We start from the raw sequence: 14,995 nt of genomic DNA, 5'->3' as shown, positions 1-14,995 counted from the left end.
AGAGAGAGAGAGAGAGAGAGAGAGAAAGAGAGAGAGAGAGAGAGATACAAGGAAAAACAGAGAGAGAGAAAGGGAGAGAGACAGAGAGAGGAGCGAAAGAGCAAGGAAGGAGACAGAGAAAGGAGAGAAAGAGAGAGACAAAGAGAGGAAAGAGAAGGAGATACATAGAGAGGAGAGACAGACAGAGGAGAGACAGACAGAGAGATAGAGACAGAAGCAGAGAGGAGAGAGAGGACCTGGAAGCTTTGAGCCATCTGGTCTGGGATTGGGTTGATCAGTGTGGTCTCTTTTCACTAGGTGGCAGTGTAGTGACCAGGCAGCTGGACCATCCTTCCTCTTGGAGTCAGGGAGCCTCAGCCTTGAAGAACTTCGGAGGCTATCCCATCCATCTCTTTCATCATACAAAGAGGGAAACTGAGGGACCTTCCCAAAGTCATAGTGGAAGTCAGTAGTAGAGCTAGTCCTGCAGTCTAAGTCCCATATCAGCCTGTGGCACATCCGGCATCAGCTGCATCCCTCCTGAGTGACCTTAAATGAGTCCCTGGTTGGTGAGACCAGACTCACACCCAAGAGTCAAGTCTTCTCTCCCTTTATGTTAACCCCTCCCTCCCAGTGCCTTCAGTTGATTCTGGTGGTCTTGTGATCAGATGACAGATGTGGGGGTGAGGAGCCTGGAGAAGACTCAGAGGGGATCTGAAAATTGCCTTTAAGTTTTTGAGGGTCATCATGTGTAAAAGGGGTTAGCTTTGTTCTGCTTGCCAGGATGGGGTGGGGGGAGAGAGGCATGGAAAAGAGGCAGATTTAGGTCTGGTGTCAGAAAAGCAGAGTGACCCATGAGGGGACTGAACTGCCTTGGGATACAGTAAGCTCTCTCTCCCTCCCTGGGAGTCTCCCAGTGGAGGTTGGGTGGCCACTCCCTAGGGACTGGCTTTAAGGCATTCTTGTCCATCAACAGGACGAGATACCAGCTGAGGGTCCCCCCAACTCTGAGATTCCATGATTTTGTGAAGACAAGGCAGATTTATAGGAGTCTGAGGACTTGGACTCAGTTCCCACCTTTGATACTTAATCACCTCCAGCAAGTCCCTTGCCTCAATTTCCTCATCTGTAAAATGATCTGGAGAAGGAAATGGCAAACCACTTCAGGATCTTTGCCAAGAAAACCCCAAGTGAGATCCTGAAATTTCAGATAGGACTAAAACAATTTCACCTGCTTTGCCTAAGTGTCCTCATCTGTAATTTGGGCTCTGAAGTCCTTTACAGCTCCAGAGTAAGAGTCCTCTGAGCCTATGAACCCACCAACGTCAGGGGACCTTGAAGGCCCAAGCTAGACTACTGAATGTTGGCATCCAGAGGGGACACTAGAGTCCAAGCATTCCAGATTTGGATCAGGGCACATTGCTGGGACCCTCATCTTACCACTTTCTCCCTCCTTTCAGCCCTCCTGCCCTCCCCTCCTCCTGCCCTTCTCTTCCCCTTCTTTCTTCTATCAGAGTATTCCTCACTCTGATGCTTACTATCAGGGTGACCTTAGTCAAGTCATTTCAGCTCTTTCTGTTCTTATCCATAACATGAAGGGATTGAGCTATCGCCACCCTCCTTCCTACTTTCTGTGTCTCCCTGTTCCCATTCCCAGCCTAAGGCCTCCTCCTCTAGATGGGCTCTCATCGTCCCTACGGGTCGGAATGGGAGACTTATGTGTGTGATTCAAGTCGACGAGACTTTGGGCCAGACACCTAACCATGCTGGACTTCTTCCCCCTCTGAACTGAGATGAAGAGGATCCAGCTTCCTACCCACCCCCTGGGATGGGGGAGCAGGGAAGAGGGTGTTGGGGCAGTAATCTTAGCACTTTTGGAAAATTCTATCAAGATAGACTGGAGAGGAAGCTGGAGGCAGGGTGGGGGGTAGGGGGGAGGCTCTGGCCTAGGGGAGTCTCAGAGATCATTGAGTTCAACCCTCCCATTTAACAGAGGGAAAAACAGAGGCACCGACAGAGGAGGCCCCAAGTGCCCAGGCTCTGACTCCAAAATGACCTTGCCTGTCACATGCTTTCATCAGTCTCATTATCAACCATCTTCTCTGTTCCTGGGGCCCCTGGGACAAAACCTTGGGCCTAGAGGAATAGGCATGTTCCAGGGAGTACCAAAGGCCCCCCCTCCCATTTACCAACCCAGAATTCAGGGCCACTCACCCTCCCTGTCCTAGCTTTGAGAAAGTGTCCTTGCAGTTTGTCTGGGTCCCTTCCCTCTTCCTGGCCCCAGGTTCAGGTCCAGAGCAATCACTCAGCAAGTTCCCTTCATCCTCCCCCCCCTTAAAAAAATAAGTACTCCTGTTCCAAGGACAGGCTCTTTGGTTGGGCCCTCCCTCTCACCATGAGGGTGCAGCAATGTGGGCCTGGGTTGGGAGCCTATAGGACTTTAGCCAGAGCTGTCTCCTGGGAAGGAAGGCCCTGGCTCTGTGGAAGGGTATTGTAACTCACAGCCAGCAGCTGGGGAGGGTGGAGGAGGCCTTCTTGGAGCCTTAAAATCTTCCTGTGGGTAAGGCCAGCCCTGGTGGAGAGGCAGCATCTCAACCACGGAAAGAAGACAGTCATTGAATCCCTGCCCAACTCCCACTGGGCGCACCTGGAGCCCAGGGGCTGCCAAACATAGCACCTTGCTCAGTGGGGGTCACAGTGTCCACTGGTCTTCGGCATCTTCCTCCAAGAAGGAGTGGAGGGTTGGGCTGGCTGGCCCCCAGGGTTGATCAAGTGCCTTAATACACCATTATCAACTATTAGGGCCCTGTGATGAAAAAGGGGGGTTGTCAGCCAGAAATCTGGAAACCAAATTTTATTTTTGGAAAATGACATTACATACACCTTGCCAATGTACACGGAAATGAGAAAACAAGGAAGAATGAACATTGTGGACAAAAGCTCGCGTCCCAGCAATGCTCTGGCTGCTCTTCCAGGGTAGGACGCACCATGGTGACTGTTCTTCAAGTTGACTTTGTGGCCATGGGTATCTGAACACAATATTGTCTGTATGGAGGGAGCTGCTCTAGGACTTGAAGAGCCCTGGCCAAAGACAGCCCTCACCCTCTAGTGAAACAGAGAGACTGGGGCCTTTGACCACAGGAGGCAGAAAGAGGCCAGCTCCAGTGGGTCTGCTAGAGAGAGAAGGGGCGGCCCAAAGGGAGAGCCAGGCCCTCCTAATGGTTATGTTTGAAAGTAAACCTGCAATCATGTTGCAGGACTGTTTGGGAAAGAGAAAGCAGTCCCCCTTCCCCCCCTCAACTCCAAGGTCCTTGCTGCATCCATCTGCTTTCCTAATGCCAAGCGGTGAAGGACCCGAGGCCAAGCTCATCCTCTGAAGTTCTGATGTCCCCTTGAGGGCCTCTCACAGCCTGGATGGGGAGAGGGATGACATCCGGGGACGATGCACAGGCCTCCAATCTTATCAAAGAGTGAAAGGTGGCTCAGCTCACCCAAGGTTTTACCATCAAGGGGAGCGGGGCCTTCAATCCCAGGGTTCCTGGGGAGGAGGCCAATGGCAGTGAGGACCTGTTGCACAATGTTTTTTGGTCTTTTGCCCACATAGATTGGTTTCAGATCTGTAATTTATGGCCAGAGACAGCCTGGGGCTAGGGAAGGGGGAGGAGGGGAGAGGGACCCGAGAAAAAGAGAAGACTTCCTTTTCAGAAGTTGCCAACAAGGTCACTGAGGAATGGGATGTATGGTACCATGCACTGACTCTCCAAAGCTACATACAGTCTCTAACGCTAAATTGATAACCCCAGCATTGCTAATGGTGCTGGGGCTCCCTACTGCCCTTAACTCCACCCACCCACCCCTTTTAAAATGGCCACAGAAAGGGTTTCTGTACAAGCTGACTGGTGCAAGGAGGTGATCATTCTGCTTCAAAGAGCTGGCCACGTGTGAGAAATCAAGAATGGGTGTCGTGCCCTGCCAAGCAGCAGCTGCTTCCGGGGAAGCTGGGGTCACTGTTTTCAAGCCAGGGCAAGAGCACACCATCCTGGTACCATCTCCTGCTTGCCCACCTCCCCTGACGAAAACACACACGGATGAGTCATCCGGAAGGACAGGCCCCTGGATTTGCCACTCCATTGGCCACCCTTGCCGTGGAAGCCTGGGCGCCTGGAAGCCAGAGGCCTCCTGATCATGCCTTGGTGCAGTGCTCTCGAAGGCTGGTCTCGGAGAATATGTGCCCAAATTGAAGGCTACTTGAGTCTCATCACAGGAGGAAAGAACATCTGTTAAATTAATGTCTTTTTACAAAATGTACTTTGTCAAATACTTTTTGCATTTCAATCAACCCCCAAATCCTATTGAATCCTAAATACAGTTCAATTCTTACACATGATGTGACCCTCCCACCCCACCCTCTATGTGGCTCTGTACAGATGGCTTAAAGTATGCCAGCTAAACTTTAAACCTCAGCCCCCAACCCACTCCCTTCCCTCCATTCCCTGCCCTCCCTCCTCCCCCCACCCCCCCCAACAGCAAATGACAATCAAATCCATACTATGGGCTTGCAGCTATATCATACTGCAGCTTTGTTAACTATGAGCAAATTGAAAAAGACCAAGGGGCTGTGAGAAGATGGGGAGGATCCATGGATGGGGGTTCTGTTCAGCTGTTTGCACCCTTCTCTGCTCCACAAAATGGTGGCCCAGCCTGGTCAGCCAGGAGGGAAATGCTCAGGCCCAAGGGCCAACAGGGAAGGAGGAGGCGGTTTCTGAGCTGGCAAAGCTGAATGAGGATGAGTAAATAGAGAGAATTGTGGAGGAGGAGAGGGGAGCAGATGTCTGTGCACACCCATGGGAGTGTGTGTGTGTGTGTGTGTGTGTGTGTGTGTGTGTGTGTGTGTGTGGCAGAGAAGGAGAATGTGGTGGGGTGTGGCAGGGAACCATCAGGTGCCTCATGGTTCAGCATCAGGGAGCAGATGATCTGTTTCAGCCAGGGAGGGAGGGCATTTTGCTCTAGTCAGACTCCCTTGAATCCCAGCGTCCCTTGTATTGCAAATAGTACCGGGCTTTTGGCCCTGGTAGCAATGCTACACCCTCCAGGTCCTGGGCTCTCTGAGCAGAGAGCTGGCCTCTAAAGGGCCTGTCCTGAGCTGTAGAATGCTGAGCCTGGATGCTCTGAGGTAGGCAGCCAGGCAGCACTGGAAAGGCTGGGTCAGAGAAGGAGGACAGAAGGAGTTTAACAAGAGATCAATGGTCCTATTGGCCTTCATGCTGCTGTAGCAGCTGGGATTTTGAGTTCTGGCTTGAACTGTTCCTGCTTCTGGCCCAGTTGGGCTGGGAACAGGAAGAAACAGGGGCAGTAAGTCACAACAGTGTGCAATCCACTCTTGGGATAACTCTTCTTTGCAAAGGGGATCCAGTCCCTGCATGGGAACCTTCCATGAGAAGCCTGGAGGGAAGACTTAGGTGGGCTTTCATGTGGCTATCTCCAGCTGCCAAAGGCCCAGGCTCAGGCCACATTCTAGGTGCGAGCTGGGGAGGCTGAGGCCCCCAGGTTTGGCTGACCACCAAGGAAGTAGGCTCACACTGCAGATCCTCAAGGGAAAGGAGGCAGGAGTCTGTACCTGGGCCACATGCCTGGGGCAGGGAGGCCAGGGGGCAGAAGGGGGCACCTTCACCAGGACCCTAGGGGGAAGAAGTGTTCCTAGATAACTGACAGGGAGGCAGTCAGAGAGACAGAAGCCCAAGAAGACACACAGGAAGGAGACAAGCTCCTCTAGGAGTGGAACTCACAGAGGATTATGGAGATGAGGGTAATGCAGAGAGAATGGGGATCCTGTGAGCCAGAGGGGCCACAGAGGGAGGGAGGGAGGGAAGGAGGGACAGCAGGTAGTGAATACAGAGGACATCCCAGAGAGTGTACAAAGAGAATGTGGGTACAGAGGGGGCAAGGGAGGAGTTTAGAAGATGTGGTAGATACCCAAAGCTGAGGGTAGAGAGAGAATGGGGGACACGGAGAGAACAAAGATAGTGGGGGTATGGAAAAAGCAGGGGTTCCCAAGAATGGGGGTGCAGAGAGAGTAGACAGTCACAGAAAACATAGTGGATGGAGGACAGGGCTGCCAAGCTCACGTGGACAATGGGAGCATACAGAATGCTGTGGGTAAGGGAGAGGAGGCCAAAGGCACAAAGAGGAAGGTAGGGCATAGATGGAAGAGTTGAATGACAGGGTTGCAAGTCTCTAAAAGGGAGCAAAGTGCTCATTGTCAAAGCTTCGGAAGCTTTTCCAAGATTTGATGGCCCTCTCGACCCCCTTGGTCTAAAGGTAGCCAGGACCGGCCGTGGATATTGAGGCACCATAAAGTCAAGTGGCTCCTCACAGCTGTAGGCAGATGGATGGAGCATGGGTTTAACTACTTTCCCAGAGCCTTCTGGGAGCAGTCACTAACCACAGAGCCAGAGAAAGCCAACCCCAGGCCAAATGGGGCCTGAGAGAAGTGACCAAGGCTAGCCACCAAAGGAATGGCTCCAGCAAATGGTCATACCAAGTCTTGCAAAGAAAGTATTTCAAGGCTCCCCAAAAGTAGTAGGGGCACCCCTTGGCTGTGACTCCTCTGCTTTCTTCCTTTCCTGCTCTGAAAGTAAGGCTGCTTGACCAGCAAGGTGTATTTGGATGGGGGATAACAGCTAGTCTATCCAGGCTCCAGACTGGAGGACTGGCAGCCATGAGAGCTGAGCACATAGGGCCAGCCCTGAGCACTTCTCCCAGAGGGGGGCCAGGCCTCATGCTCTAAGGGCCTCTGGGAGCTCCTTGGGCCTTCCCTTGCCTTCCTGCTGGGCTCACCCTATCCCGTTGATCCTCTGCTTCCCCTGAATGGTGGCACCTTACTTACTCTGGGAGGGAGGGGGTTAGACCTTGCTTCCTCTGCTTGATGAGATGGGGATTCTAAGATCCAGCATTTCTGGGAAAATCAGGGGAGGGAAAGCTAAGTGGACTGGCAAGGGAACCACTGGGAGCCAGGACACCTGACTTCTGGCCCCGACCCTGCCACCAGCTCAGCCAAATTCTTTCTCTCTGTGGACGTCCCTTTGACTCTCTATACCATGAGGGGTCTGGATGAGATAATTTCAAAAAGCCCTTCCAGCACTAATGTTCTCAATCCCAAGGTCCCTTCTAGTCTAGAGCTGACATGACATATATTATATCCTCTCATGTTACGCCATTGTATAGCCCAAGGTCCCTCTCAAGTCGGAGCTTCTACGTGCCTAGGGGCCTTTCCAACGGTAACATTCTGCCTCCATGGGGGCCCTGAAGGTCCCAGTGCCAAAAGATGGCCTTGGCTTGGCTTGGCTGGGCTAACAATAGTCTCTTCCCCACTACCTTTCAGCTCCTGGTCCCCTATTGAATCTCACTGAGTAAATTGTGGGTCTCCTCTCCATCTGCCCCCTCCCTCCATGCATGCTCTTTTCTTTTGCTTTGTCCCTTTTTCTAGTTCTGCAGCAGGTCTGATTATATTAGATACATATATTACGCACATAGGAGGTGGGGAGGCAGCAGAGGCTTTCTGAAGGATTGGGGGTCTGCTAACTGTGCAGAAAAGAACCCTTGAGGGAAAGCCGAGCAGGCCAGAACTGGCACAGAGGGCCCTGCAAAGGGGGTTCAGTCAGGTCACTTTCTAAGACAGCCCCCTAAATGTTTTCAAAATCTTCTGAAGATGTTTGAGAGCATAGGAAGGGGGACACAGTGCCAAGCTGTTTATAGCCTCCAACCTAAAAGAGAAATCCCAGAGATGGGACTGTTACACCGGACCATGTTCATCTCCAACTGGTCCTAATTTGCTGGGTGACTTCCCCTCTCTGGGCCTCAGTTTCTTTAACTGTAAATGAAGGAGTTGAACTAGTTGACCTCTTGCATTCCTTCCAGAAATGAAAAAAAAGCCAGTATATTGCTGCACACTATTAGCCAATGTTTTATCTAGTATTTTTGCATCTCTATTAATTAGAGAAGTTGGTCTCTGCCAGATTTTAAGATGAATGTCGTCTTTGCCTCATAAAGGGTAGAATGCCACCTTTAGCTATACTTATGAATAATCTAAACAAAAGGGGGATTATTTATTCCTGGAAAGTTTGAAAGAATTCAGCCACTGTGCTATCTGGGCGGAGGAAGCCTTAGAAACTGCTAAGGCAGCTGAGTCTAGGAGCCCCAGCTTGCTTCGGAATTCCTTGATTATACCCCTTAGGGACTGATAATCTTGCTTAATGAATAAACCAGGAAAAGGCCAATGAGTGGCTCTTTTCGGACCTACCCTGGGTATAGACCTGGGGAGCCCAGTTGGGTGTGTGGAGAGGGCCAGGAATGCCCTGACCTTTCCTTTCTGGCCGGCCTGCCACTGAACAGAAGAGAATGGGCATCCCAAGAGACCTGAGCCTGTTCCTGCCCTCCAGAGGGCCTGGCAGTAACAGTAAGGGGGCGGATGGGGGAGCTTCTGTTTGCCTGGATGCCGTATCAGCGGTTCCAAGGGGCTAGTTAAGGCGAGATGCTTGTTCTGAAGTTGAAGACTTTCAGGAGATGAGTCTGGGACTGTGGTCTAGAAAAACCAACATCAAGAAAGGCTGACAAGGAGATGGCCAATGGCCAAAGCCCTGGATTGAGGCCCTGGGGGACTGGGGGTGGGGCTGGTTCTTTGGCCTTTGAGGTGAGACTGGTAGATCCCTCCTCCCTCTGTTACCCAACATATGGATAACAGGGGTACTAGAGTCCAGCCCACTTCTTCTAAAGAATTGACAATGAGCTCCTAGGAAGAATGCAAGGGGAATGGCCAGGGAATCCTTCCAACTTCCCAGAAGAAAATAGAGAAGGAGGAGGAAGGGAAGAGACTCCATGGCCTTTATGATGCCCTAAGAATCAACAGAATAAGAGTGTATCCATCATGCATTGCCTTGGCTTCAGCAGCAGGGCTAGTCTTGAGTCTGACTTGGGTAATCTGAAGACAGAGGTTTGGAGTTCAAATGTGGACACTGCTGCCTACTCCCTGTGTGATGCTGGACAAATTATTCCCTCCCTTTGGGTCTCAGTTTTCTCATCTGCAAATGAGAAGGTTGGATGAAATGAATTCTAAGGTCCCTTCCAGCTGATGTTCTACGAACCTAAGATCCAAGTAGCCCCCACCCGCAGCACTGTATGTCCCATCCTGTGTCCATATCAATAGCCAGTAGCTCAGGCTGAGATAGATGTTTGATGGCGACACAGTTATACACACACACACACACACACACACACACACACACACACACACACACAACTGGCTCACTCACTCCAGGTAGGGTGGAGAAATGACCCAGAATCATTCAGTAGCCAAACCAAGCCAAGTCAAGCCAAGCCAAGCTGTCTCATCCCATCTCATTCTAATCTTCCCTATCCCTTTTAATACATGGGGAAATGGTGGTGGAGTCAGGAACTCTTCCCAAATGCTGCCATGAGCATGGGCAGGTGTTGCTTCAGATCTCAGTTGAGGAGGTCTCATGATGTCTTGGTGGAGCTCTTCAGCTGAGGACTGGGCCAAATCAGGCATCCAAGGTGGAGGAGCAGCATCTTCTGTGTTTGGGTAGTGATAGGAAGGGTGGAGGATGCAGTGGGAATGGTGGCCCCTGCTGGAATCAGGTGGTCAAGCTCAACTGTTCCAAAGCTCATCTGAAGGCTGATCCCACTGTGTGGGCCTTGGCTGTTCCTGGCATCTCCAGAAGGCAGTATCATCACTAAACTCTGTCATCCTTTGATGGTTCAGAAGGTTGTTGGTGGTGGGTTTTTTTTCATTTTCTGCATATGTTTTTTAGACAAAGAAAAAGTCCCAGCTTATAAAAAAAGGAGCAGGAAGAGTTTACTCCTGAAACACAGACATGAGGTTTTGGTTTTTGCTTTTTTATAAAAAGGAGATTGAGTTCTTGCTATAAAATGTGACTGAAAGATGTCAGCCCTGAAAACAAATTCTCACAGTGTTTTCAGTGTTGGTGGTTTGCAAGGCATTAGACAGAAGACGTGGAGCTAGACCGACACCTTCACTGACAAGAGGGTGAATGTGGCCTTCAGGAGTGGCTGCTTCAAGTCCCTTGACCCCAGCTGAGCGGGTTGGCTCATGGATTCCTGCTTGGCTCAGTGGAAGAAGTGAAGGAGTTGGCCATGTCCTCCAAAGCCTACCAGACATGGCTCCTGCTTTGGTGGGCCAGGTTAAGAGTTCCTCTGCTGTGGTCCCCTTCCCTCAGTGTGGTGCTAGCTCCCGGCAGATGGCTGCTCTAGTACAAGTCACTGGCTTCCCTGCTTACCTGCCCCCTTGGCATCCCAAATTGGTGTCAGATGCCAGGCTGGGGCTCTGTCAGAGGTTCAAGTTGAGACAGCATAGCTCCTGCCTCTGGCGGCCTTCTTCAGACAAGAAGATCAGGGGCACTTTTTGCCCATTTGAGGATTCACCAAATTTTTTTTTGCTCCGAATTCCCTTTCCCCCCACCCCCTACCCCCAGTCACATTTTTGGTGTGACTTGTATGAGCTACCCTCCAAGGAAGGCAACCTATAGCACTAGAATGAGACAGAATGAGCCCCGTGGAGGGCTCAGGAATTTCCCAGAAAGTCCATGGAACGGCACATATCACATCCCCATCAAATGACTCAAAAGACTGGCATCAATCTAACCTCCTTACTTGATAACTGTAGATTTGTGGCCCAGAGGAGGAATCACCGAAAAAACCCCCATGTTAACTCTGCGTCCTTTTCCTTTTTTTTTCTCTCTCTTTCTCTCTCTTTTTTTTTTGAAACTTGAAAGCAATAATAGCCCTATTGGACACTCTAGCAGAAGTACCATACTGTACAGGAGGAAAGTGGAAAATTGGCCTCTGGACGCTGGACATTGTCTTCTCTTCACATGGAATCTCCCAGGGAGTCGGAGTCGTCCAAAGAGAGAGGCAGGTACAGGTCCTGGAAGAAAAAAAGGAGCCAGTGTTAACTTGCCTTCACACACCAGTGCTGGCTCTGCCACTTAACTCACCACGGGACCTGGAAGCCCATTCCCTTCTCTCGGCCTGAGTTGCCTCCTCTGTAAAATGGGAAAGTGGATTAGCCATTGTGGGATGCTATGGCCCTCCCTAGTCATCCTTGGTCTTCGGATTTCCTTTCTGTACAGTAACGGGGCACTCCAGTTCCTCCCAGCACTAACACTCTATGATCACCTTATAGCAGAATCATAGAATCTCAGAGCTGCAGGAGACCTCAGAGGCACACCTAGGGCAAGCTCTGCCGCAGCAGGAACAGACGGCGATGACGACGACGATGATGCTGATGATGATGATGATCGGGTGTCCAGCCTCCACTGGAATCCTCCCTGGGTGGGGGGTGGGGACGGGGAGCCTGCTTTGGGCAAGTGTGTCCCGACATCACAGCTTGAATCTTCTGTGTAAAGTCATCTCCACTGGGAGATAAGCTTGGCCCTCTGGAGCCGAGCCAAGCCGAGCAAGCATGAGTGTCCTTCCACATGCCAACCTTCATATACTGGAAGAAAGCTGTTATGTACAACTCAAAACTTCGAATCCCCAAGAAAAACAGCTCAGCTTCCTCATTTGGCCACATCTTCACATCCTTTGTCATCTTGGCTGCCCTGCTCTGCAAGCAAGAGGGGGGCCTCAAGACATCCCAGACAGAGAGAGTATGTCCAAGGAGGGGGATGCCCCACCCCCTATTGGCAGTACTACCCATGATCACTATCAGCTTCCTCCCCTTCTCCTTGCTATCGTTTCTTCACCCATGAGATAATGACCCTTGTTATTGGTCTCTGTCCTAGACAAGTAACTATAGGGGAGAACCAGGATGAAAATGGGGACTTCATGGGTGTCGATGATGCAAAATGGGTTGGCTCACTTTGGGGCAGTAGAAAGAGATCTAAAGTCCTGTGCCCTTTCTGGGCCTCAGTTTTCACTTCTGTGAAATAAAGGGATTGAATGAGATGGTTACTAAGGGCCCTTCTCATTCTAAAATATGTGGAATATTAATGAATAAATACTTGTTGACTGAGAAGTGACCATTTTCCTCCCTTGGTTGCATTTAAGTAAAAATAAATGGCAGCGGGGGGGGGGGGGAGGGAGATGGTAATTCTTTTAAGTTCCTGGGAGGAATGTTTGAAACTTTCAAAAGAGCTGTCTTATGAAGCCAGGGTGCTCAATAAGTATGCCAGTATCATGGACCCCTGGGTCTAGGTATCCCTCAGCTGTAAGTAGACCTACCCCTCTAACCTGTTGTTCCATATTCTGGGGGAGCTCTGGGGACAATGTGATGAATTGTGTTCCTCTCTAGGTCATGTCAATGTCTTGTTCCTCCTGAGTCACCATCGTTTGAGGCTTTAATGGTACCAGAGTTTGCCCATCCACCCCTCATCCATTTACTAACACAGGGATGGCCAGATAGAGCTCTACTGGCTGTCTTTGCCAGCACGGACAGTTCCCTAGTAAAGCTAGCCGCGGAGCACAGACAGGCACTCCACTTTCCAGTGCTGGCATACCCTGGCAGCTGAGTAGGCCCAGGGCTTTAGAGTGGCTGTTTTGGGGCATAGAGATAGGCCTGATACTGTGTGTGCCCACTTTCTGGGGTTGTTGTAGATCTAGCTCGAAGTAAATCCCATGAAGGCCCCTGAACATCAGCTTTCTGTACAAAGGCATTTCTGCTTACGCTGTAGAGTGGTGCCATATTTCTAGCCATGTGCTTTGAGGGATTCCTTTGTAGATATGTTGTGGAATCCCCTTATAGATGGAATTCACATGGAAGTCCTCAATTTACGTCTCTCAACTGAATCCAAGTTTACATCTGAAAGGCTCGATCCGAGGCCCTGGCTAACGAGTCTGTTATTACGTATCACCATTAGTGCCCCAAACACATCAGTAAAGAGCTCTTGCCAGCAATGGCATCGATCTCTAGAAATGCCCATTCTGCAGTACCTGCAGATCTGTTCATGGTGAGGAACGGTCTAGGTGGAGGAAGCCAGGGCAAACATCACCTCCACACCTGGTCCAGGGCAGGAAGGCCTATGCTAAGGAGCTGATGCTAATTGGGTCCCCAAGACGACTGGCAGAAGTTGCAGGGATGCTAGGACTTTGTCTTCTTTTAAAAACACTGATTTCTTTAAAGCTGATTGGTGTCTTTTGTTTGGAAACAACTGATACTTCCCAACAAACACCTCAATAAAGCTCCCTATAAAGGTACATTTCTTTCAAAGAGTTAAGCCAAAGCATCTGAGCACAACTGTGGTTGACAAGACACCGTCACTGTCTATCTGGGGAGTCTGTCACTTGTTACTGGCAAGGAAGGATTTGTGGCCAGCAAACACCACCCCTCATTTCATTGTTGTTTTCATTTCATTTTACGTATTGTTCTCTGGCCTCCACCTTCTTTACCTTACATCACCCCTCATATCATTGTTGCATTCATTTTACATACTGCTCTTTGCTCTTCACCTTCTTTAACCTACATCACTCCATACAAGAATCCCCCCATTTCTCTGAATCCTTCATATTCATCATTCCCTACAGTGTTGCAAGATTCCATTCCGTTTCTCTCCCACAATTTGTGAAGCCATTAGCAAACTATGTTGGGCACAGATTTTGTTCCCAGCTTTCTATTATCACAGACTGAAGTGCTAGAAATCTCTTTGTACATAGGGATCTTTCATTGCTTTCAATAACCTCTTTGGGATACAGTCCCAGGAATGGGATCTCTAGGTCAAGGTTACAAAGAATAACTTTTTTCTTACATAATAATCCCCAATCATTTTCTAGAATGGTTGAACTGATTCAACCAGCTCCACTGGCAGTGACTTCTTTCCTTCCCACAGCCCCTCTGACAACGAGTTTTCCTATTTTTTCTTTGAGGCTTTGACGGCCACATGGTGATACCTCAGGAGTATTTCTGCTTGCCGTTCTTTGTTTATTCGTGCTTTTGAACACTTTTTTCCTGATGGTCGTTGACAATTCATGTTTCTTCACCTTCGTTTTCTACTTGCCTGAGACCACCCACCCCCAGCCAGAGCAGGTCTCTGGGCCAGGGGCCAACAGCTCCCTTCCTTTGGCTCATAATTGGAAAGCAACTGGTGGCCAGAGGCCCAAAGAACCAATCAGAGCAAGTGGGTGGCTGTGGTACCTGCTGGAGTTCTTGGGCCGGCCCAAAAGCTGTTGAGACAGATGAGGAGGCCATGTGGTATTGGTGTCGTTGAGATGGAATGGGAAGAGCATTCCCACCTAGCCAGGTAAATAAAGCAGAAGGGGGTTTAGTAAGGTATAAGAGACATAATACCTTGTGCTTCCGGAGGCTCCCAGGGCTGGTGGGGGTCGAGATTGGCGACTGCTTTGACTTGGGGGTGGACAGCTGGCTGCTAGATGTCCCGTTGGCTGTCCCAAGAGAACAGAAAAGGCAGGCCAAAGTCAGTAGCATTGCAAGTACCAGGGATTCTTTGTGCCTCCCCTCCCCATCCCCCACCAAGTCCCAGAGAAGGTCCCAGAAGTCAATCACACACAAGCCGCCCCCCCCCCCCAACAGGCAGGACTAGGGCTCTGCCTCACTGTCAGTTCAAGCCACTGTCCATGGAGTGACTGGGCAGGATCCCTCGAGGGGTCTGGGCAGCACCTGTGATAATCGGACTTCAAGGTCCCCCCACCCCCTCCCACCTATTTCCCATCACAACACAGGTTTGTATCAGTTGAACAAGCCCCCACTTATTCCCCACCCAGATCATGGAAAGCAGTTGGGCAGTGATGGAAGATGGGACTCCTGTGCTCATGAAAAGGGGAGAGCAAGAAGTGACTTCTTGTTCTCCCTTTCTCAGGAGAAGAATGGGGAAGGGAGTATTCCCACTGAGAGGCCCCAGGGATGTTACCAACTGGCTGGGGTCTGAGACGATAGGGCCTTTCACTTTGGAGGCAGCCCAGTGTTTGGGGAAGTGACAGCAACAGCTTCCATGACTGAGAGAAGGGGTCTATGGGCCAGCAATCTGGA

The 14,995-nt window shown here is 50.4% G+C and overlaps 1 protein-coding gene across 3 annotated transcripts in view; it reads right to left on the bottom strand.

Annotated features, from left to right (window-relative positions):
* Positions 1-9,358: 9,358 nt before the first annotated feature.
* Positions 9,359-14,995, bottom strand: part of DCX (doublecortin) — a 43,699-nt gene continuing 38,062 nt past the window's right edge. For all 3 annotated transcript variants that reach the window (XM_072627394.1, XM_072627393.1, XM_072627395.1), the window contains exons 6-7: positions 14,297-14,391; positions 9,359-10,939 (exon numbers count right to left, since the gene is read on the bottom strand). In XM_072627394.1, the coding sequence (XP_072483495.1) occupies positions 10,883-10,939; positions 14,297-14,391 (152 nt within the window). In that variant the 3' untranslated portion in view covers positions 9,359-10,882. The remainder of the gene's footprint in view (positions 10,940-14,296; positions 14,392-14,995) is intronic.

This window comes from Notamacropus eugenii, chromosome X (genome assembly GCF_028372415.1).
Source record: "Notamacropus eugenii isolate mMacEug1 chromosome X, mMacEug1.pri_v2, whole genome shotgun sequence".
Lineage (NCBI taxonomy): Eukaryota > Metazoa > Chordata > Mammalia > Diprotodontia > Macropodidae > Notamacropus > Notamacropus eugenii.
The sequence above is the reverse complement of the archived record's forward strand: the minus strand, read 5'-3'. Positions and strand labels throughout refer to the sequence as shown.